This window comes from Lutjanus erythropterus, chromosome 9, assembly GCF_056507025.1.
Source record: "Lutjanus erythropterus isolate fLutEry1 chromosome 9, fLutEry1.hap2, whole genome shotgun sequence".
In the NCBI taxonomy this organism is placed as follows: Eukaryota; Metazoa; Chordata; class Actinopteri; order Lutjaniformes; family Lutjanidae; genus Lutjanus; species Lutjanus erythropterus.
The window spans coordinates 40,199,334-40,225,004 of record NC_139325.1 but is presented as its reverse complement, the minus strand read 5'-3'; the positions used below and the strand labels follow the sequence as shown (position 1 = coordinate 40,225,004).

The window sequence follows — 25,671 nt, the reverse complement described above, 5'->3', positions numbered from 1 at the left end:
GACTTGACTCCTGCCATGGCCTTTTGCTGCGTGTCATTCCCACACTCTCTCTTCCCCTTTCCTGTTTCCTATTTCTTAAAAAAAGAAAAATGGTCAGGACTTTCTTGGGCGTCATCGAACTGGCATGAAAAAATATATATATACTGCACTGTGAGTAGCATTTATTTGGGAGAGTCAAGTAAATCTGTGGTTGTCAAATGTTTTGTCCCTTGTGACCAAGCAACTGAGTCTAAATCAGTCTTATGGACCAGAAATAATCCTGACTTTGTTCTGTTTTGTGTTACACAACATCTCTGCAGCCAGGTGGCCGATTTCCCATGGACCAACACTGAGTCATGGCCTGCTAATTAAATACAAAAATAAATAAATCACTGAGTGAGATACTGCAGATTACAACTTTTACAATTGATTAAGCACGATTTTGAAAACAGGGCTAGTTTAGTCAAAACACTACACACATTTCGCACAACCACACACAAGTGGCAGAACACTTGAATGTCAGGTTTCACCAATTGAGTATTATTTTTAATTTTAGTATGTAAGCAGTTGTAAAGAAATTGTAACAGCAGGGCAAATAGTGAGCTAAGCAGCTGCAAGTTTAGTGTGTGGTACTGCTTCTGGTGCATTTTTTTCTGTCACCATGGACAAAAAAAATGGAAGAAAATTTGGGAATTTTCACATCATTTTTCACTTTTTGCTCTGTGTAAGTATACATGCACCCACATCCCCTCTGAAATATGATAAAAACCTACATATAGAACCACACAGACATGCATGCAAAAACCCTGCTAGACAACTAAATCATAACAGACTATATAATAAATTAAATTTCATATTACTGTAACATACCCTAATCCCTGCAAAGAACTCCTGACTCTCCACTGAAGCACCGCGGACGTCGGGTGAGTCCAAGAAGAAACTGGAGCTGGAGCAGTAAATCTGAGAGAAGGAGAGGGAGATATAGGTTGTCTCTTTAAAAAAATCGGCGTTGTAAAGAAAGACAGAGGGAGAGAGTAGAAATACCCACACAGCGGATAAATGGAAAAAAAATCCCTGATGTATAAAAGGTTTTATAGTTAAAGCCAGGTCACAAACTTGACCCCTGCACAGTAAAACAAAACGATATGTTGACAGATTTCAATAATAGTCTCAGTCGCTGTTGGCTGAAAATCCAAGAGCTGAAAGTCTTTATTTATACTGCAAGTCTTATTTTCAGAATAGGAAATCGATTGGTGTAGGAACGCTCCACTGACAGGAAACAACAAAAAACTGAATTGAAATTAGCTTAGAAGGTTTTTTGATCTGTTTGTCCACTTTTCTTTCCAGACATTTGTATCTGCTGCTTGTCTTCACTACGGGTTTTTGGACAATTTTCTCCCACCTGTCTAAAAAGTTTTGTCTTGGTTCATCTGTTTTTTTTTTAAATGTGAGGATATCTCTCATCAGTCCTGAGCTAAAATGCAGCTCTGAATGTAAGATTCTCCTGTTTTGGACAAAGTGCAACATTGTGACCCATGTCAGACCTTGTCCCCCAGACGGAGGTTGAAGCCGTCCAGCTCGATGAAGGCGGAGGTCTGGATGGTGGTCTCCTGTTTAAGCTCCTCCCTTCTGCCCTCAGGTGAGAGGCGGGACCAGGCCACCACGTAACCCAGGGAGCTGTTGGAGCTGCTCCCAAAGCTGCACTTCAGGTAGACGGTGTTTCCTGTCACCTCTGAGACGATCACTGGAACAGATGGAGTGGGAGGCTGCTTTGCTGACGGGAGAGAATCAGAAAGAGATGAGTCCACCTACACGTTATTTTTTTACATTTGAAAACTGGTCACCATTCACTTCCATTGTTTGGGAGATTCTACACCACTGTTTTCCTGTGAAACTCCAGCAGTGTTTTATGGACTAACAAATAAACCTGACCCTCAATCAGCATGCAGGTGAGTTGATAATGACAGAATGTTCATTTTTGGGTGAACTATCCCTTTAACATAGTCAGAACTAACAAATGCAGCAAATGATTATGCAGAAGATCGTAACTTAAGCTGAGGAACTCTATAAGGAATTCTAATATTTAAAACAAATTAATGAAGATGTTCAGTTATATTTCATCTATCTCTAACTAAACCTCACTCTTTCTTTTCCACCTCTGCCAGCTTCCTAAAACCTGCCTCGGTGTAATTCACGACTGGCTGAGGGCCGTCACCATGGAGACGAGACCCAGCGGACACCGGGACACATGCTCAGCTCATTAAGAGGAGCGGTGAGGGGGCCGACGGTGCATTCCTGACCGCATGGCAACTCCCTGACCTCCTGATTGTTTTGGTGTTTGACCTAACATGAGGAGACAAGCGTAAGCCATAAACACAGCAGCAGGAACCTCACTTTTACATGTTCCATCGACGTTCACCTCATCAGGGCCGCAGGTCAGCGACGCCGTGGGTAAAGTGTCCAACATTTCTGTTAGACAGACAGGAGAGCAATAACGGCATTCAATTATAAATCAACATTAATTAACATAACAGATTATACCACTCAGAGAAGAGACTTTGTGAGATTGGTATTAACAAACACTTCAACATACACTTTGTTTCTAGGCTCTTAACTTCACTGTCGCAGTTTTACTCAAAAGATCGACATTTTGACATATTCTCTTCACCAGGATGTCTAACCCTGCCTGCCTGGGTACTATGATATGTTCACATGATGTAATACATGCTCATGTTCACATGAAGCACACCCTCCATTGGTTATAGCTGATAAACAATGAACAAGGAAAACGTTGATGGGCTGGAGGGCGTCTGTTTGAGTCATTTAACAGGACACCTCAAACACTGTTCTGATCAACAGTTCATGTGTTTTTAAATCAGTGCAAAGGGTATCTTAACTGTAGGTAACTAAAAAACAGATTTGCTTTCTGCTGTATTACTATTTAACTCTTAAGAGGTGAAACAAAACCTGGATGAAATTGGCAACAAACAAATTTAAGAAAAAACAGATGACAATTTGAATTCAGATGGCCACGCTATAAGCTTTAGGTAACTAAAAAACAGATTTGCTTTCTGCTGTATTACTATTTAACTCTATAAGCTTGATACTATACTCCGAAGAGCCCTAATATAGAAAATAATGGACTTGACAGACTTTGCTCTACCTCGTCTGTTTTATTATTCTCTGTGTGGATGCGCTGTAAGAGCTTCTAACATTTACAGTGCAGCTTTTTAACAGTAAAATTCAAGCACTTTCAAGGTACCTAAACCTAAAATTTCCAGACTCTCGTGACATCCAAATTGTTATGAAAATGCAGCTGCAAATTCCTTTATAGCCAAAGCAATCAATGCATACTGTCACTTTGCTTATTGTACCAGTTGTTCACTTTAACATGTTTTAATCACGATTATTTAATGCTAGATAATTTTCGACAAACAAATATGATGACAGGATTGCGTCATTTCAAATATTGGCTTGCAAGAATAATCTTGCACAGTAAACACTGGATTATGTTCAAAATCAAGCAATTTTCAAGGAGTATATTTCAATTCAGACACATTCATAACCTTGAAAACACAACTGAAAAAAATTAAGACATTGTACAAACTATATTTATTGCAAAATGCGTAAATTGAGCTGCTTGTCTTATTTTTCCATTTATATGATATAATCACATGAGGATTATTATAAACATGGATCTTTCTGTTCTAACATACCCTGTGCGCAGTATCCCATGCATCCCTGCGTAGGCTGGAGCAGGTAAACGTTGAAGTCTCCACAGTTGCGGACAGTAACCGGGATGCGGAACATGCAGCAGTCTTTGCTGCTGGTCGGGAAGAACTGCCAGGCAGCGCAGGCCGTCAGCTGCCTGACCTCCAGAGGCCCCGGCAGGGACTCATCCTCACCCAGAGACAGCCAGACAGGAGCCTGGGTCCCACAGTGGTTCACCTGGATGTTTGGAAAGAGACAGAAGGGAGACCGTTCAAACAGTTTGGTGACAGGGCACACGTTTTGACTGTTAAAGTTTAAAAAATGACAGATTAATGAAAGCTTTTATATTCCTATTGTTATTAATAAAAATATGATTGTTCTTTCACAAAAACAAATTCCTTTGAGGAAAAGAAGTGGTATGTTTTTTTGTTTTGTTTTTTCAGAAACATTTCTTTTAGGAATTGGGTACTGTGGGCAACATGCTGCCATGATGACCGATAAAAGAAATGTATACATGTATAACAAAGACACTCGCTGGAGACTCATGAGAATTTCTTGTGCATCTAACTAGGGATGATCACAATTAATTGATGATCAATTAATCAGTCGTTAAGAGTTTAATCAATGTTTGATTGAGAAAAATTTCATTGATCTACTATTGAATAAAGATCTGAAATATATCCAAGATTATTTTTATAAACGTGCTTTGCGAGGTATCTAATATTCAAGTATATGTGTGTAATATATAGGCCTTTATGTCTATATATGTTCAACTGGTTGATTTATCTTTAAATTTACCAAGGAAAGTGCTTACAATTTGCAAATCTAGACTTAATAAACTTGGCCAATTAAAAACTCAGAAAATGTCACTAAAAGAAAATGAACCCATTATTTTACTGAAACAAACTCGAAAAAAGAACTAACAATAGAAAACACACAAAAACAAAGCCCAATTAGCCCCAGACGAGATGCCACCAAAGTACACAACTTCTATTTGCTAATATGGCATGAATTTGAATATGTGAAAAATATGGATATGTATTTGACAGAGCTACAGTTTGCCGCAGTTAATTCCCGTTTGAAAAAATCTCTGGCCTGACAAATCTTGCCATTTATCCGCCATCATCATAAAGACATCGCCTTATTATGTAACACATGTTCACAGCGATCCTCTCTTCCTTCCTCCGCCCACTCCTGTGGCTATCCATCACCCGGGGAGAGCAGCGATGCCCTGGGAAGGCAGAGGGAGGCTGACACTTCAGATGGATCCTGCAGGCTCCTCACAGCAGGCCGCCCGCAGGAAATGAGACACATTCCAGCTCTCCTTGCACTCTCCTTCATAAATATGTACATGAACACACACACTGATAACTGTGTGTGTTCCCACAAGTGTATAGGCATTCATGCTTGCACACAAGCATCTTATTTTTTGACCCAAAAAACAAACACTCAGGTGAGGACAGGGAGGCCACCTCCACATGAGGTCACAGATGAGGTCACAGATGAGGTCACGAGAGATTTCAAAGACTGATGTATTGATTTTTGTAATTAAACAAACTAAATCTAAACCTCTAAGTGATGATCCTGGACCTCACCACATGCTCCTGAAAAAAAGACAAAACAAAAGATTGATGTGAAAAATTTAAAACTCCCTAAATGTGGGGGTCATGAGAATTTTATGACCCTCAGCTAAGCTCACAGTGGGCACATGGATATGAAACACTGGAATATCTAAAGTCAGACTCGACTGACAAGGAATTTTTGGACATTAACTGCAAAATTATAGTATAGAGAGTTTACAAAGATTTTTTTCTTTGCAAACTGATGAAATCTCCCTCCAAACCATTAGTAAGGAAATTGTTTGCCGTGTCTTAACATAAATTTTGCCTTTTGTGGATGGACAATGATCACAACATCCAGCCAAGGAGGGTAATAATAGTTGATTCAGGATGCTGCAGCTGAGGAGCTGAAGTAGAAGTTGAACTTTTAGCTCAAAGTTTGGCAGTTTGGAGTCCTTGATAGGAAACATTCACTGAATCTATACATGTAAAGGAATTAGGGGTGTAAGAAAATATCAGTGTACTTGAGGTTCATGATATTATGTTTTGTGACACTATTGATTCTCAAAAACACTGTATTGTGATATCATGATACATGCAAAGATTCGTGGCAGTGGTTCATTTTGTCTTGTGTCTAAACCCCTGAGCCCTAGATAGCAGAGCTGTTATCTATCTTCAATTTACTGATTATATAAAAAAGTAAACTTTTAACTCAGATGTTATGCATATGGTGGTGTGTTCTTTAAACAATGATAGTTTCCCAAAATTGGTTTAAAAAAAAAAAGCAATATATCACAACATATTGAATCATAACCCCTGAATCACCAAATTCTTGCCAATACGCATACCTAGAAGGAATAGTTTGATATTTGCTGTCACATTCACATTTTAATTTTTGTCAAAAGTTGGATCACAAGATCAAGATGCTACAAGTAACACACAAAGGGCCAGTCATTAAACAGACAAAACCAAAGCACGCTCCCTTCCTAGCTCATGAACATCCTATCATATCCCTTGGTGCTACGAGTGACATACAAACAGCTAATCATTTAACAGGAGTGTAAAAAAATGAGTACAGATAGACAGGAAATTGTGAATAAAAAAGGTCAGCTTGCTGGTATGGCAGCCTTTTGTTGTTTTTTCTTTTTTAAGCCGAACAGCCATGATGATGATATTGTTGAGGGACATTGGAGAGAGTCTGGAGCAGAACTGCTCCTAATTCGCATCGACAGGAGCCCGCTGTGGTGGAGGAGCTGGAAAGACTTGCTGGTATGAGGGACGTCTGCTTAGCCTGCTGCCACTGCAACCCCAAGATAAATGAAAGAAATGGATGGACGGACAGACGAACCGTAATCAGAACATCATTGTGTGTAAACTGCAGGAATACCGTCCCGACCAAGACGACAAACTTATTTAATCACATTAGCTGCTTCCATCCTTTGGTTGGGGTATGCAACATGTCAGTCACCACCTACACAATCAATAATTATCAATATTGACCAATAAAACTTCACTATCATGATAAACTTTTTAGCTATATCGCTCAGGCAAAATAGCTATCTGTGAAATAAAGTAGACATCACTGTCTGTAAATGGGCTGAAAAACATTGAAATGTTCCTCGAAGGCACACAAGCCAAAGAATGGATGTTTTAAATATTCCTGATAATTTCATATACTGCATGACAGAAATATACCACGGACGTAGTCAGATTTCAATGATAAATCCTCCAGTCTGTGTCCTTTTACAAAAAGAGATCATTTACCTCCACACATTGGGTGGGCATGCTCGCCGGCTTGTCAAAAATCTGAAACTGGTACCAGCCTGGAGTGAGGGAGTGGTCGCAGATGAAGTCCTGCAGGGCTGACTGCTGCAGCCAGCTGGAGCTGAAGGTGGTGCTGCGGTAGGGGTTCTGGAGGATGGAGTGGCCGCCCGGCGCACACTCTGGAGGGAGAACTGCAAGTGCAGCCAGAGAGACACCATAAGCACTGGACTTACACCAAGACTGTCAATATGATCAGATATATGGAAGACTTGCTGGAGGCCAAATAGTGAATTGTGGATGTCCACTGTCCAGCTGGTCTGGTTTCAAGATTTCAAATTGAATTTCAAAGCTGATGAAAAGATATGCTCTTGTAAAGTGTTGAGTTTGCACACAGACAGCAGAGCGAGCTTGATTTGATCATTATGGCTATGAATACATTTACTGAATAAGACAAAACTATTAGAAATTATTCTGCGTAGAAAAATCTGCCTTGTTGCATCAAATAAAATATGATGTGAATACAAGTAGAGCCAAGTGTGTAACTCATTTCAGGATATAACATTTATACATTTTTGACACATCAACTTTTCAGCTGAGGGAAACAGGAGCCAGTTTCACTTGAGAACCAGTTTCAAATTGTCTTCATCAGAATTGTATGTCTCAGAGCTTATCTATTCCTTTTATCAATGGTGGCATGTTTTTGACAGTTGCATATTGCAAAACAATGACATCAAAGTCATGTGCCTCAACAAGACAAATTAACAGGCATGGTTGATCGTTTCAAGGCTCAATAACATGTTGCAACAAGAAGGAGTCATGGCAGAGGTTTTTTTCTACTCTGTTTCTACATTGTGATAATTAAAACAGTTGCACTGATGCTGAAGACCTGTGAAAGTCTTCTCAATTCTCATCCCTGTGTCAACTTTGATAAGGGTGTATGATATATAGTGAAGACATACTCACATCTCTTACTTGTGTAAAAGTAGTATAATCATTGATGCATTATTATATATAAGCATCACTAATGTTGCAGCTGGTAAAAGTGGAGCTAATTTCATCTATACTCGGTAAGTACCTAAAACTGATGCCATCATACACATTGGTGAAGACAGAAAAATAAAGTTACTCCAAACACAGAAATGCAAATTTGCTGTTTCAAGCTTTTGAAAATGCTGCAGAGAACAGTCACGCTGGAAAGATTATTTAATGGGACCACCAGGCCCAGGTGCCTCCAGGCCAGAGCCTTTGTTGAATGTCACTGTCAAATGTATAGATGTCCTGAGCAAAGCCATGTTGGAGCGAGGGGCCCACTGTCCATTTACACTGGTGACAGTGAAGTAAACAAAGGAAAGAAATGGGATGAAACTTGATGCTAAAGACCAGATGGAATTTCTGGCACAATTTCACCTACTTAAAAAATATAATGAATGCACATTTATCATGAGGGCAACGCATTTTAGCTTTTGGTTGTCTAACAAAAACCCTCATCGCACGTGACGTTCAACAAAATTGGATGATGTTCCCCCACAAAAACAACTGCAATCATCTCCTTCCATGAGCCTCCTCCTGACTCAACCAGAAGAACATTCAAGACAACGGTGTCTTAGAGAAAGATACAAACCTCCACCACATTTTATGTGATAGAGAAACTTTTAGCAGGTCCCGGCTGGATCTCAAAACCGCGGATAGTTGACAACAGGTCAGCTCCTTTTAGAGAGACAACTGTCCTGATACAAAACAGTGACAGCATAGTAATTTCATAATGTCAAAACCAAATTGAATTCCCATTAGGTCACAGGCAGGTCTGTAATGTGCAATTTACAGGTTTCGACTAGAACAAATTACTCACCTCCTCTCCCTATCAAATAAGTTGCTAAGATCTTCACCAGACACCAGCATGAGGAATTCGGTTTCAGAGAACAACCTCTCTGATAATGATGAAGACCTGAGCTGGAGCCAAACCTAACAGCATGATTATTAATGGATTTTCCCAGCAGGATGTGACTGCTGATGTCCATATGATCCATTTTAAGATATGGTTTCACATGAGCTGTAACAAAAAGGGAGGAAGCACTTGGTATTCATCGGTTTGTGGTAAAGAGCTGCTGGTCCATTTGAGGTTAAATGTGAATTTAAAGCAGGAGGACACCTATTTATTTGGATCATTACAAAATAAATCTTGTGTGTATTTCAGAGAAGTGAAATCTAAACAAAAGACATCCTCTTTAAATCTTTTCTGAGAGGAAGGAAGCCCTAAAACTGCTACAGGGAAAGGTTAGGAGGTTAATGGTTAAAGGCAGACTCTTAAACACACAGTTTGAGTACTTTGTCATCATTAGAACAACCAATAAGATAAAAGTGTAGATGTGTGCATAAATCTTTTAGCCAGGAGGATGTCAAGGCACCCTCTGGACATGATTCTACAGTGTTTCGTTGTGAGCACATGAGCCACTTCCATGTGTGAAACTGAGAATGGACAGAACCAGTGAGAGAGAATCAAGAGTTTAAGATGAAATCAAATTAGCTGCTGGGCCCCCTCAACTATCCCGATTCAAGAGATCACCACCTCAGATCAGACACGTCTCACTGCCATTTAATCTCTGCATCCACCAACTGTCTTTGACAATATCTAGAGATTTTCACGAACACATCTCCTGGATTTCTTCAGCTGCTGGAGTTTGCTTAGTCTGCTAGGCAATTCAAGTTTCTCTGAGCAGCAAAATGAGTTTGTTTGCTTGAACAGAACTTCAACACAGCAGAGATTTTGACTTGTCACGTAAAGCACAGGTGTAACTGATATATCGTTGATGGTCCTGTTCTGTATGCATCAGTAAGCCATGATGCCAGTGTGTCTACATGTGCAGTACACAGATGATTCGCAGCTATTATTAATATCACCGATTCCACCTGTAGTTTTCGTCAATGGAAGAGATATAAAAACGAGACCCACTGAGAGACACACTAAACCCAAGACATCACAGACTGGCTGTACTGAGATTTCTGGGAAATGGAGGCTCAATTTCAGGGAATTGTTGAGTATATTTTAATACTTTTTTGGAGATGACTCAGACATCCCATTTACACCTGGTATTAAAATGTAATCAATATCCGGATACGTGGTCCAGATATTTTTTACGGATTGCATTTACACCTACTTAAAATCCAAACATAATTCAAGCTAAACTACCTCCAGATGTGGCCAGGCAGATCTGATCAAATTCAAATCAAGAAGCATTTGCACCTTGCATGAACATGCATTTTTCCTTATCTGGATAACGTATCCATATACAGATCACATTTTAACTCCAGGTGTAAATGGGGTGACAGAGTACCAAAGACTTTAAATGCGTGGCTCATGTGATCACAACAAAACACTTTAGAGTCACATCCAGAGGTTATCAGCTTTGCTAGTCTGTAAGAAGTCCTTGTTTTATCTTTTTGGCTTTTCTAATGTTCGAGACCTCCTTTAACCTTTGACCTTCTGACCTTTCTTTTCTCTGCAGAAGTTTTAGGACTTCAATCCACTTCCAAAAAGTTGTATATCTTTCATTTAGGTTTTATTTTTGTGAAATACACTCTTTCACTTGAATGATCCAAATAAACAACTGCCCTTCTGCTTTAAATTCACATTGATAGTGATAGTTGAAAGTGGCACAAAGTGACACACTGACCTGTTTTAAGACCTGTCCACCTCCAGCTCAGATTTGTTCAGTCATTCAGTTAGGTCTGGTGTTGGTAGTGGAAGAACATGACACATTAGCTTGTTTCCAGACCTCTGGAAAGCTGCCCACATCTTAGATTTTTTATTCAAGTGAAATCATGTGAGAAAAATGGCAGTTCAGTCTATGAGGCAAGTGGCACACATTATGGCCACCAAGGGTGGGAAATGAGGGAAGGATATTGTTTTGAAAATCAAGGTCTGGAAGTGGAAACAGGTGACTAAGGAGGTCAGAGGTCTTGAGGTGTGACCACTGACGTTAAAATAAGACCATAAAAGCAGATAAACGCAAAAATGAGAGAGACAGAACAAGACCCAAGCTGTAACCAAGAGGTAGCGGCTTCTGCTTCTGTGCACTGCAGCAAAGTTTTCTGTCCCTGACCTGAGAGGTCAAGTGAAAGGTGATAGCATGACTGAGTCTGCCACAGCGGTGACAGGCGGACGAGCCGCTGAAGGAGACGACAGGAGCTGTCAAAGCTGCCAATAGACATCCTTCATTCTCAACACCTGGTCGCTTCAGTCCTCATCAGCTGTACTGGAACTCTGAGTCCACGTCCTGTCTGCCTGTCAGTGAGCTGCCCAGGAGCCAAAGGCCCACAGTGGTGAAAAAAGGGTGAATTACTCTCTCCGTTTTCCATGACAGTATAATACATGGCACTCTGACCATGAGACTTGGAGGTATGTGGCCTTGGATGACTGTTACATGATGGATGAGATGGTTTCAGCTTCTTTTTGGCAGAGGGACAAAAACTACCACAGGAATCACAGAACATGGAGCTCCCGGAGCGAATAACTTATTTTTCATCCTGTTTTTGGTTTGTAAATTGTCATTTTTCTTACTGATGAAAACAACATCTTCACCTGAGAGTAGTTTAAAAAGACGTTTGTCCATTTATTGTGAGAAAACAAATGGGCATGTAACTCCTGTTACAGTCAAAGTCAGAGTTTTTCTTACCTGTTTGAGCGTGCATCGCGCTAGGAAGTATTAACACGAGGCACGGAAGAAGTTTCCAAACTGTTTCAAGTCTCATCGTCCTGCAGCGGCCAGCGCGCGAGTCCCCAACCAAACAGCGCGAGCACTGGCACCGTTTTAACGAAAAGTCCTCTCGTGTCTGCTCGGAGCGACACACGCGCAGTTTCCGTTATCCGACCCAAAGCAAGAGAAGCAGGAGGAGATCCGTGCAGGAGGTGCGTCAGGTTTGTTGCAGTCGGTCGTGGTTGGAGGACCTGAGGCTGCCTGCTGATCGGAGACGGCGGACTGCAGCGGCTGACCACAGACTGCTGCGGGCTGCCTGCAGCATCACAGTGTTAGGAGGGGCATCAGCGGTACACCTTCTCATGACCCAGACCTCCACACATCTGCACACAGCTGCCACTGAGCTCCAGGAGAGTTAACACTAGACAGGACGTAAGATCCAGCTCTTATTCTGAAAGGTCAAAATGTTTCATCACAATAGGGCTGAAACTAACAAATATTTACATTCTTGATTAATCAGATTTTCTCAAGGAATCTCTCGAACATTAAAATAAATAAATAAATAAAAAATAGGAGTTTACTTTTTTTAGTGACAATATAACATTGGTGATTTTGTTTGCTCTCACCTGCGTTTATGTAAAAACAAACTATTTTACACAAAGGTCATATGTAACAATAACCCTGTAACTAATGATTTTTTTTTTTTCATAACTGATTAATCAGGCAATTATTTTCGTGATTAACCAATTAATCGTAACAAAATATCACAAAAGGTAAAAAAAAAAAAAAAAAAAAAAAAAAGTTTCACAAAGTGTCTTCAAATTTCTTGTTTTGTCCAAACAACAGTCCAAAACCCAAATATTTTTGATTTTAGATAAGACAAATAACAAGGGAATGTTCTGCATTTTCCTTGAAAAATTGCTGAAATGATAACTTCATTATCGAAATACTTGTCAAACAATTTTTGGTCAGTTGGCTAATTGAACAATCAGTTAGTATTTCAGCTTTACCCAACAGGCTACTAAACAACAACAAAGCAAATTTGAGATCTTAGAATTTAAAGGTCCAGAGTGGAAGATTTACGAGGATTTATTAGCAGAAAATATCAGAAATGGAATATAACATTCATAAGTATGTTTTCATTACTGTCACTTTGTTACCTTAGAATGTGCTGATTACATACACAGGGGGTGCAGATCCTCTTCTGTGGAGGCCAGCATGTTGCTACAGCAGCCTAAAATGGACAAACTGCACACTGGCTCTAGATAGAGTATTTCTATAGGTTCTCTTACACACTTCAAAGGGGAGGGTGAAGTGAGTTGTTTGCAATCTGCAAGCTCATCACTATATGCGACTAAATCCCACATACTGGTCCTTAAATTTGAATACCATCAAAAGTCAAATGAAAAAGTCAAACTGCATCTAAAACTGAACTGTAAAGCTCTAATTTAATGATTGTCTATATGCACAGAGACAAATCATTATGAAGCATCATAAACCTAAATAACTTTATTACTTCTGATTTCTCTATCACCTTTACGATCCAAACATTAAAGATATCCACAAAATTCTACACATCTTCATCATTCTGATTACACTGGTGCTCTGTCATTCAGAGAAAATTAAAATAAATTACACAAGTGGATTTATGCCTGTAAAACTGTCTGCACCATAAAATTAGTTTTCTCAGTTTCTAAAGGGGGAAAGGCAGACTGATGGTCTAATCATGAAAGTTCACTTCTGGCCAGTCAGTGATATTTCATTAGTCACCACTCCAAACCACTAAAACAGATGTCCCACATGCCACATTTTTCAGGGAAACGGCCTCAGCCAAAGAGTGGGATTTTGGATAAGCCAGATATCACATTCACATCTTTTCCAAACTGCTCATTTCCATTCTCACGCTTTAACTGCAGCCGTGCTACTCAGATATAGAGTTTCACTGGCAGGAGCTGAGGAGCTGGAGCTGATTGTTCTGTCAAAGATGTGGAACTGATCTCTCTATAAGAGGGAGCAAAAAATGGAGGAGTTGATGGCTCAATTCTAATTGTTAAAAAAAAATAAATTGTAAACTGATTCTGGAGGTATTTTGAAAAACGTAAGCTTTATTTTGCAAAGGCTAGTTCATTCAGGGCTGGAGAGCAGAAGAAGCAGGGAATAAAATGTGTGTTATTTTGCACAGTTTTATGGTACAAGGATGAGATCCTCCACTTATTAACAGGAATTCAGATTTTATTTCTAATGGGTTGCATGTCACAACAATTTAGGGCTACAGCCAGATGTGACTCAAGTCGCAAATTTGATGACTTTAGACTCTTCCCAAAAAAACTTGCCACTCACCTTGGACTTGAACTTGTACCTTCACCTGGCCTTGAGCCTTTTGACTTGAAAATACTTAATATCTTCCTTCAAGCCCAAAGATTAAAAAGTGTTATTTGAAAAGTGTTTCACAAATTTCATTCATTACCTGAATGAACTAACATAAACACTATTCATTGTCAGCAAGACAGCAAATCATTTCCCACATCCATTTGGTTTGAACCAATCTGACAGCATTCAGTCAATTTGCCAAAGAGAACATTGTTACTGAGTAATTTCATTTGTGTGCAAAAACTTTGTAGTAGTCATCAAAAAATTAACTGCAGTATGCAAAATGTGCATATCGAAAATTACAGATGGAGACACAACAACCTCCAACTTCGTTTGACGTTTGAATTTGCACAAAGACTGGTTCAGTGAGGCTAGCCTCCGGTGGTATAAAGGTATTATGGTATAGAAGGGTATAAAATAATCCCAATGGCATGGTTTTCAATACCATTCCAAATACAGATGCTCCTTTTTCCATTAAACTGACAGGGGGATGCTACATCATAGTGTGCAGCTGACACCACCAGGGGGTAGTCTCTGAACAAAACAGTATAGCTGAGCTGAGAAACAGGGCCTCACTATTAAAAGAGAAGAAAAATACATCTGCCCCTGTTTGGGAGTAGTTTGAATTTGGTCCTGATGATAGAGCTAAGCAAACAAGAACTGCAGAGTCCTAACTGCTCAGAGTAGTAGTGAAGTTCTCCACCTGGCAGTAGATGTACAGCAACTGCACTGTAAAGGTACAGTTTAGGTTTGAGTTTGTCAGAGAATGAAGGCTGCAGCTTCTCAAGCCTAAAGAAAAGCTCTGTGCTTTGTTTCCCAGCTCTGGAAATAGTGCTGCTGTGATGATCAGCTCAAGGGAGTGCAACAATACAGTTAAGTTTTACACAATACTGCCATAATACCATGTACCCAAGCAAAATGTCAGGAAGGTATGAAGGGTTAAAGAAAATGGATATCTCCCAAGCCTAGTTGAGGCTTTGTTGTTAAAATGACATAACTTTTGGTGAAGGGTGCATTAAAATTTGTTTTGAACTCATAACTCAAAGTTTAGGACTTAGGACTCAATTTAGGACTTGGGACTAGAATGCAAAGACTTGAGACTTACATGTGACTTTCAACTCTGACATCTTCAAATGTCTAGTTTTGTGCGACCGAAAGTCCATATTTAGTTTACAAAAAGCAGGAAATAGTCACATGTCAGAATCTGCTGTTAGCAAATGTGGCATTTTGCTTGAAAAGTGACTAAAATTTCTGTTGACTGACTAATTGATGGTTCATATACCTAACTATGAGCTGTTTGAGCTGATTTTGCTTATTCCCAAAGGGAATTAACTTTGGAGTTTGAAGTGAAGTAGAGACTCTGCTGTAGTGTAGTGTATTTTTTTAAACTCAGATGATAATTTTGCCAACTATCAGCAGGAGTAGTATTTTTGAAATAAAGTGGACAGTTTAAATAAACTGTGAAGTTTCAATAAAGTCAGTAAAACATTATTCTGTGATTAATGATGAATAAACCTTCAGACGATTATTTCTGCAGGCCTGGAGAGAACCAATGGGAGACTGACAGCTGTGCAGGTCGTAGACTGCTCCTGTCTTCTCCCAGTGCAACATAGAGGTGCCTGACTGTCTTGTTGGGACACTCATCTGTTTTACTCCCAAGTGGAGAAGGGATATAACCCCTCCCTCATAAATCTCCTGGACCATCAACCTGCTAAGAGCCTGGAATAGCCATCAGGTAAAAACCTACTTTCTTCCCGCCTTGTCTTACACAATCAGCAACTAAATCTCAATCGGCCTCTGGATGGAAAACACGAATCTATGTCAAGAGAACAAACATATATGAAGGGTATTATTTTGTAGGGTTCAAGTTCAATCCAGGGAGAAAAACAAGTGGTAAACAAATGGGGATAATCCCATGGTTTAATACACACAAGCTAATTTTGTGTAATTTTCTCTCATTATAATCAGCTTTGCAGACACGGGAGACATGGCAGCACTGCAGAGTCCCCTGGGAAATGTGATATCAGCTAAATGATGCAGGGAATGCAAACTGTATATAATTACCCTAATCTGACAGGGAAACTGATTGTACAACTTAAAAGACGTCAAGTATACATAAGAAGAACACAAGCAGAGCAGGAAAGCACAGGAAATGATTCAAACACAGATAAATAAGTCCTAAACTCTGGTCCAAAACCATATTCTGAAGAGCCACAACATTCAGAGTTTTACCTCTTTGTTTTCCTCACCTTTGTTTCTCTCCATCACCTGCATAAAAAAAAAACAAAAAAAAAAAAACATCAGTTGAAATGAATAATTCAGCACCTGTACAAGACTAAATCACAGCTCTGATTTACAGCCCACCTGAGGCTGCTCATATTCAGTAAAGGGTGAAAGTGCTTATTTAGTAAACAAGCACGTTGGGATGATGGTGCTTCCCTACTGCCTTTGTCGGGCCCCTGTGGAGAAGATTTGGGCAACACCATGTAATGATTCCTCAGCTTGTGTCTTGGCTAACACGTGCATGAGGTGGTGAAAGAAGTGCTTAAAATGCCACTGAGAGTTCATCTTAATCATTCAACTGGTAGAGGTGGAGAAAGTTGAAAACAAATTACAGTGATCTGGGTTCAACTTAAGTAAAACTGGTACCACACAAGACAGGACAGGACAAGTAACAGTCCTGCCTTGTACATTTAACTCAATCAGTAATTGTCAGTAAAATGAACATCAAGATAAAATGACCATTGAAGTAAATTAAATAAAAAACTACTCACTGTGTGGACTAATACAGTTAGTTTTGCTGTTAGGATTTACATGCTTTCAGATAAGCTTTTTCAATCTTCTTGTTTTTGGGGTATTTGATGTCTTTATCAGATAGAGCACAGCAGAGAGCTGGCAGGAAATGAGTGGAAATGACATGCAACAAGGGTCCCTGGCCAGACTTAACATGTTAAATCCCCTGACCACCAGGACGCTCTGTTTCCAGATCAGTTGAAGAAGGACAGACATAAAGAAGGAAAGACAAAAAGTAAGACAGTAGGTCTCTGGCTCTTCTCAGGTACTGTGATGCTTTGAGCTAAATTGTAATGGCACACTACACATGATCATAACAAGCTGGTGTTTAGCAGGTATAAAGTTTACCATGTTCAACATCTTAATTTAGCATTCATGCTAACATTGTCTTATTATCAACAAAAACAAACACAACATTAATGAACATTTCCAACTTGTGCTTTTTCACAAAATAATGTTTTCTCATGATGAACTTGAATCACACATTTGATTCATTAAAACAAACATTAAAGGAGTGTTGTACGTCTGGAGCTGTTGTGGCTGTTGTGGGAACAAAAGTGGGCGTGTCATATTCTACAGGCTGTTGTGCATTTTGCAATGCCCTTTGTTGGTGACATCAGATAACGTCAGTGATTATAAAGGTTCTTGTCAGAGCTGGTGGGAACGTGGGTTCACTAGATAGCACTAAGCTTCCATGAATACTGAACAGGGACAGTTTAAGAAGAGAAGGAAGTGAGATATGAAAAACGTATCTCGTGCTTTGAATGTTAAATCCAATTTTTCAAGGTGTTTCAGATTTTCTGATACCTGAGTTGCTTTACTTTAGAAATCTGGAGAGAAAAACACATCCGAATTGCTGAGTGTGGCTTTGTTTTGTAATTGGTCCATGCTACAGAAGGAACTGCTTTGTGTTTAGTTACAAATGTGACCTCAGAGCCGCTGGGTCATGACACAAGCTATTCCTGCTTACACCCCCGACATCAAGCCTCCCATCACATACCCCAACCCAGACCGACAGCTCAACACTCTGCAACAACAATGCAAACAATGTCTATACAGCCTCTGATCCAGTAACAGACTAAATCCCCAAATCCTGTCAGAGTCAAACATAACTGAAGACTGTGACAACAGTCATAGAAAAAGTTATAGATGAGCTTACCATGAAATTTGAGTCTTAAAAGTTACACTCAAACTCATAGTTCACCTCTTTTTAACTGACATTAAACAACTACACAGGCAAAAACACATTTACTCATTTATCTGTGGTACAAATAGAGCTGCATCACAAAGACCAACATCCATTGTCAATGGACATAAGTTTTCTTGTTAATTTGTTTGTCAAATTTTCTTAAACTTGGTGTCAAAAATTATACCACTGTATGTTTAATGTCTGTCTGTTTTAGTTCAAATGAAACCTTAGAGGGGGACCATTTTACTCTCAATATCTTCAAATTTACTATGTTGTTTTTGAATAGAAATATAAAGTATTTCTCTGTAACACTGACTATTCAAAAAATGTAGATTAACAACCAAGGTTAATTTAAATAACATCCTTAGGTATTGTAGATATTATATATATTTATTAAACATTAAGCTGTCAAAAAAAATAAGCTAATCTGCTTAATCAGGACTGTGTGAGTGAAGTTTGAGCCGATCTACGTAAAAATAACATGACTTTAGTCTTTGAAATTTTGTGCAGTGCATATACCAAAGTCCAATTTTGCATGCATGTGGTATGCCAATTTGTTAATAAAAAAAAATCCCTGGCAACATAGTATAAAGAGAGAGTCCACATATGGAGGAGGTGGGTTGGATGGATGGGTCAAACAAACACAGGACTTTCACCTAGGAGGTTAGGGTTTAAGTCCAGCATGAAACCAAAAGTCAGCGCTATTTTAAGTTTCAAGTTACATACCATTGCACATGTGACTTACTTCACTTATGTCATGTGACTTACATATCATAACAGATGTAATTTAACCCAAACCATGGCCTTTTCCTTAACCTATCCACATAGTTTTGTTGCCTAAACCTAACTGAACTGCAACCAGATAATAGAGAAAATATGTTTTCAGTGCCTTTAAATCCCATCAAAAGTTGTGTTTTCATCAAATTGGGCTACTTTTCAACTTTCATTTTCAACCAAAATTATGTTATAGATGTCCTATATGATGATTTGTGTTATTCTTGTTTCATAATGTTTACATCAGTGTTTTTCTGCTGACGTTATTTTCCAGTGCAGGGGGCAATGAAACTCTCTGGAAATGAGGAATTGCCTAGGGAACCTGAAGTGGAAGTGGGTGTTAAAGTGCAAATGTAAAAAAAAAGAAAATGTCACTTTATCATGAAGCAACACATCAAAGTAACAAATGTCAGCGTTTTGATTCATCAGTATGACATTTTATGATTTATCATGTCATTGATTTACAGTATACCCCTCCTCTGTCTGAGCCGAAATGTAAGAAAAGAAAAAAGGGAAGAAAGGGCCTTTGATCTGAAAATCTCTGAAATCCGCTCTTGCCTCAGTGACAGTGTTCAAACAACAGTAAAAACAGATGGAGGTCCTGACACACATTCAGACATGGGAAAGGAATATAAGAAAGTCCAAAAACGAGACTAGTGGTTTCCTCACTTCAGTCTCTGATACTCTGTTTCACCTTGTTTCTATTTCCTCCAGCAGTTACGCAGCCACAGCTTACAAGTGTTACAGCATGATTTATCTGTGGTACTATTTCTCTTAGTGTTCAAACAACAATGCAATTAGGCTCCATAATGTTGTCAGAGTGACACGGAGACGTCTCAGAGGCCACTGAAAGGCAGGGTTAACCTCAGCATCTCAGGCTGTCACGTCTGACAAAAGGCTCCTGTAATTGTTTCAGCTGAGCCAATGATTGCACGGTGGCTGTAAATGTCAAAGGGTACAATGGTCGGAGTTTTTCAGACACAGAGCTGAGGGGCCAGGGGTCGAGAGGAGCCTCTGAAGGTGGCAGTTCCTGGTTTAACAGGGGCAGTGAGGTCAGCTCCTTCACAGGCGCTGTTTGGTCTCAGCTCGGGTTTCCTGTTGCCTTTGCCCCCTTGTGTCAGCTGCTGTTCAAGTCGGTACGAACAAAGTAACTACTGCAACAACTGTCTGGAAAAACTCTGCTGCATAAAGATCAGTGTTTACACAAGGGGAGCTCCTCTGCTTACTGTCTGGCTCTTGTTAATCACAGCTATGACCTCTGATATGACTGATTTTCTACTGTTGACCTCTCATAACACATTTGGACCAATACAGTGACTGAAAGAATGATTCTTTAAGGGCTGGTATGATAATTTATGTAACAGGTTTTGCCTTTAGTCTAAAAAGAGTAAGAAAAATATGAGCAGCTCATTTATAGAGTCAAAAAAAAATCTGAGCATTATAGTGCATTATTGGGCACAGTGTGGCAACTGACTTAGTGCTTCAGCAACCAACAACTTGTATGCCACGAGTTTTACTCAATATGACATTAATGTAGTGAACACTAAATTCTATTTATATTCCGAACTTGACCATATATGTGTGCTGCTACATGTCTTTTCATCTGTTGTTCTGCCCTGTCTTCTTAGAATTATATTTATGTATAAACTTTATTTAAAGCAGTATTGATTGTTTTTGGGCCACTTGGGACAGATTCAAAATACCCACATTCTAAAGATAATATGGCAGATGTGGAAGCAAGCAGTTGCCTATTCCTTTTGGCACTGTTTTGGTCTCCAACAACTCCTGAGGAAAATATCCTTAGCAGCTAAATGCTCCACTATATTCACCAGCTAGATGCTAACTTTGTCTGCTGTTTGGTGCTGGACATGTAGTGTTCAGTGGGTTTATCAGAGCCTTTTTGCTGAAACCACAGCAGGCTGGAAAACCAAAACTGAAAGATGCTAAACTACTCTGCAGATCTGAAAGGAGATTTGGTTGATGTGGGTTTGTCACGATGAGCGACCCCTTTCAAGTTACACATATTAATTTGAACCATTGCTAATATAAAAAGTGCAGCTTTAAACTTGATGATTATGGATAAGGGCCTTCTTTTTGAGTGTGTTGAGTGTCACAGTCTTCCTTTTTGCTCAAAACTCCTTTCCAGAGTAGGTTCCTGACTTTTGTTGGAGGTTTAGTCAGTAAAAACGGTTATGTAGTGATGGTAGACATTAAACAGACTTTTTTCCAGGGCAATTGCAGCCTAAATCTGGAAAAACCATCATCTCTGCATGCCAAGTCCTGGTCTGCACTGGACACTCCGTACATATTGTGAGCACTCATGTAAAAATATATAAAAGTACATCCTCAAACTGCTCTGTATGAAGACTGCCCTGAGATAACCTCTGTTATGATTTGGCTCTGTATACATAAAATTGACTTGATGTGGGTAAAGTACAAGGGGCAGTTTATGTCATTCAGTGCATTCAAATTCATTCAAAGTCATGTATCCACCCTCCAACCTGTATTCCTCCCGGTCTACATGACAATCTGTTCACTGAATCCTACTTTCTTTACCATATTCTACCCTCTCTGTCTCAACTTAACAACCACAGCACAGAAAAGGAAATCACTGAGGAGTGAACTGTTTTTGTTAAGAGGATTTAAGAAGCACTTCACACCATAACTATTATGTCCTGTTCAATGACTGCCACTGACTGAATGATATGCTGCCATCTAGTGATATCATCCTGATATTACAAAATCTAAACATATCTGTAACGTGTGAGGACATAAAAAAGATTTAAAGTGGTAGAAAAAACTAAGCAGGACTGCATTTACTCAAGAATTGTTCTTAAGTTGAGTATATTTAAATTTATGTTACTTCACACTCCACTACTTTATACCCATATTTATTTAACAGCTATAATTATTACTCAGGTTAGGATTTTACATAAGAAACATATTTAGATTAGAAACTGGGGTTCCTTCTCATGTTTCAAATGTTGTTTGCAGCTCCACCAAAGACTTTCCCTCTAAACTTCTGAGACCCAAAGAGGTAAAATTATCTATTATTTAACAAAAAGGGCAAAATTAAAGAAAAGTCTAAAAAGATGATTGGATATCAGAGTTTTGTTTTGTCTTTCCAACCCCATTAATCACCTCGTGACCTGTCAGATTTATCTTGTGATTATTTGGAGGAGACATGACATTTAAGTTGGGAATCACTGGATCAAACCAGCTCATTGTAGTACAAGTATTGTTGCAACAATTTCTCAGTGACATGTGGTCGGCTGCCCACTTCTGATTAAAGGCCATTAATATTTTTTTTATTATAGAAATATAAGGACATAGACAAGTCCAAACAAGTCGACTCTGATTTAAAACAATAGATGATGTGTTGAGCCATTCTCAAACCATGAAAGGCTGATTTTTTAATATTAAAGCCACTATTGATGTTTTTCATCACAGTGCAGTCATATCATTTACTTTACAGCTCAAAAACATGTTTAAGTGTGCCTTATATTAAGGCATTGTATGTCTTATATTAAATTTGGGACTGGTCATTCGTGTCTTGCACTGGACTGTAATTTTTCTTCTCCTGTTTAATCCCCCTTATTCTATTTAAGCTCATTTTTATTTTCTATTTTATTTCACTCTTTTTAAATCCCACTTGTCTTTTTATACAGTAAAGTGTTTATTTTCTATCTTTTCTGTCTTTTATGTCTTAGGTAAAGCATTTTGAATTGCTCTTGTGCTATACAAATAAACTTGCATTGTCTTGCCTCTGTGTAAACTTAACCATAAAAATCAAGTCTTAAACCTGAAGACTTGATTTTTGTCCTCATAGAAGATGACTTATGTCAGTGCAACTTTGTAAACAAGATTCCTATTTTGACTCCGCAAAGTCTGAAAACATGTACGATTTTCTTTTGATTCTAAGAACTTCAACAAAGTTGAGTCTCCAAAATACCATATTTGTAAATGTGAAACTGATTGTATGGATTTTTTTTCCTCACAACAGAAAGACTAAAGATTATAAATGCACACAGATTATCTGTAATTGAATATGACATTCAACACTAAGTCTATGGGCTGGTACTGTAGAAAGTTTTCAGAATGCCATGATTTCTTCTACTCAGAGGGCACTTTGTTTGCACTGTTGCTAAGTTCCTCTTTGTCCTGAATGTCCTACTGAGCTCTGCCTACTTAATTGTTTTTGTTAAAAAGGCGAAAGCTGCTTGTTACCAAGCAGCAGTTTTTATTAGTTGTGTCTGTAATCAGCTCTTGTTCCACTGTCTGCTACTTTCTCCTGGGTCTTTCTGACATAACAGCAAACAGTACAAGAAGTTCAACCTCAAACGTTGTGGATTTAAACTTGTGAGCTTCTAGATGTGACAGGTCATGAGAAGGAAATTCAAGGTAAGCAGATACCTTGCTTGTCAAAATGGCTCCATATAATTTGCTGGATCCACTGTCCTCCATGGTCAGCTTTGAAGAAAAAATCAGATTCTCTGCGAGTCAGCATCTCTGTTTTGCAAGAAGCAAACGGTTCACAATCCCCGAGACTGAGAGCCAAAGCGACGTGTGGGGCATCAAGCCACCAGATTTTTCTGTGAAACTGTACAGATCTCTGTCAGTTCCTCAAAAGAAAGAAAGAAAGACACTTTTAGCTGTAGCCCAACCCAGTGAAACAAAGAGGAAGACTGGAATATTATTACCAAAGGTTTTACATGAGAGTTACCAGAGGGAAGACCCTCCAAAGTTTGTAACATCATACAGGTCTCCTGATGCTCTGGAATCTGAACTAATGTTTGTTAAGACTGGGAAGTTCCCTTCTGGGCCTTACAAGAACCCCAAACCACATAACTTCAGACCGGTAAGTATCAAAATATGCTTTGTACTTCTTCTGCATGTTAGTCATTTGTGTCTTAAAAACAAAATGGTGATAAACACAGACTGAATACAAGCAAGGCAAGTAGGATCATACTCATTTTACCTTTGAGTGCAGAATAATTCTCTGTAGTTTGTAATGTTTGATTTGACCACAAGATGGCGATAAACACAAAAATAAAACAAAAATTTAATTTACCTTTTTCGTTTTTATCACTGACTTCAGCTTGATGAGGAACTTCCAGACATCGTTACCACATATGAGAGAGATCCTGGTAACCTGAAGTTAAAATTAAAGCACATGGACATCAGTAAGCAGATGAACTTCCTCTCTTGACTTTTCTTTAATTCTCTGAGTTAATTTTGACTAAAACTTGTCTTAAAATTCATATTCTGATTCCTTCTGTTTTGTATCTGGACTGTGACACAAAATGCATTTATTTCAATTAATAGTAGTGGCAGTGTCTTAACTGAAAAGAGTAAAGGTCTGCAATTGTTGACTTGTTTAAGGAGGGTGGAACGCATCTCATTCTGTCAAAAATCAATTTCTCTAATGAATGACTGAATGCATGACTACATTTTCTTTTCCAGTTTGGTCCACTCGACCCGAGTCAGGCTCAAGTTCAAAGGACACCAAGATGAGGATGGACACCTATAAACCTGCAGAGCCTAAATGGGATGTGAAGCTCATACTCCCTCAGCTGCCCTGGCCTCCAAAATCAGCTTCCTACACTGTCAGTGGCGGTTTGGCATCATATCTACATAGAGAACCACTTATTTCTTTAGCTTATTATTTCCATTCTGTGCAACTTTTTACTACTACATTTAGTTTTTACACCATTATATTTATCTAACAGTTATAGTTGCTTTAAGATTAAGATTTTACATTCAAAAACTTAGGAGTTTGTAACATATAATGCATTATTATTGATAAACTACCCTCCAGAAGTGGTTTAAGTTTGGGTCCACCTCAATCAACTATTATCCACAAACGTTTAGACATGTTGCTGTTAAAACTATTTCAATATATTGAACTGACATTGAATGTCTGTTTCACAGAGACACAGACGAAGAAGAGTAGCGCACAGCGCATTCTTGGACCGTGTGGAAGAGAAACTCTTGAGAACATGGAAAAATACCAAATGTGCAACTGTGAAAAATTAAATCATTGGAATATGTGTTAAATAAGCATACAAGCCTAACAAACAGAATGATGTAAAGCAAAATACACACACAACAACATGAAGATTTAGGAAAGAAATAAGTCAGTTACAATAAACTTTTAAAGAACATGTTTGTGGTGTTTTAGTCAATTTACTATGACTTACAGTATATAATGTTGTTTTTTTTTATGTGTTTTTACTTACTGGAAGCTACAAGATTTGTATTAGTTTCAATGCAGTTTAAATAGAATACATATGGACATTATAGTATTGCTGTTACTGTTGAGTTCTGACACACAGCTGAGGGTACAAAATGAACTGAAAAGGACTCAATTTTTATAGCTTTAAGTTTATGACAGAAGAGATGCAGTGACTATGGTGTCACAGAGGTCATCGCACCACATTATGAAGCTCACTGGTCCACTGACAGCTGCTCATTTGGTCCTCCAAGAATTATAAACACGTGAAGCCTGCACATGTTTGAAGCATATCTGAAAGAGCTGAACATATGTGTTTAATGAGTCATCTGTGACTCTGAGCATAACTCGCAGACTAAATATAAAATGAAGAGTATCAGTCACTGCATTAAACCCGTGACCCACAGGCTGCCATGTGTTTTTCTAAGCTCATTGCAGCATGGCTAATAAATATTGTCTTCACTAGTGTCATTGTTCTTTACAATGCTGTGCAAAAGTCTTTCATCCAAATCTGTCTAATAAATCCTCTATAAAGGAAGCTATAAGAATTTAGCACAGGACTGTGTAAACAATTGGAAATTGTTTTAAATGACATTAACAGTGCAG

General features: G+C 38.8%; 2 protein-coding genes across 2 annotated transcripts in view; one reads left to right on the top strand and one right to left on the bottom strand.

The window, feature by feature from the left end:
• vwde (von Willebrand factor D and EGF domains) overlaps positions 1-12,161 on the bottom strand; it is a 35,245-nt gene extending 23,084 nt beyond the window's left edge. The window contains exons 1-6 of the mRNA XM_084727597.1: positions 11,687-12,161; positions 7,014-7,204; positions 3,696-3,927; positions 2,374-2,448; positions 1,524-1,753; positions 850-939 (exon numbers count right to left, since the gene is read on the bottom strand). Of these exons, the coding sequence (XP_084583723.1) occupies positions 850-939; positions 1,524-1,753; positions 2,374-2,448; positions 3,696-3,927; positions 7,014-7,204; positions 11,687-11,762 (894 nt within the window). The 5' untranslated portion in view covers positions 11,763-12,161. The remainder of the gene's footprint in view (positions 1-849; positions 940-1,523; positions 1,754-2,373; positions 2,449-3,695; positions 3,928-7,013; positions 7,205-11,686) is intronic.
• A 10,973-nt stretch (positions 12,162-23,134) lies between these two features.
• On the top strand, positions 23,135-24,997 carry c9h7orf78 (chromosome 9 C7orf78 homolog). Its single transcript, XM_084725788.1, has 4 exons — positions 23,135-23,691; positions 23,932-24,016; positions 24,297-24,439; positions 24,765-24,997. Exons 1-4 carry the CDS (start codon positions 23,260-23,262, stop codon positions 24,867-24,869), a joined length of 765 nt encoding a protein of 254 aa, XP_084581914.1. The 5' UTR covers positions 23,135-23,259; the 3' UTR covers positions 24,870-24,997.
• The last annotated feature ends 674 nt before the right edge of the window (positions 24,998-25,671 follow it).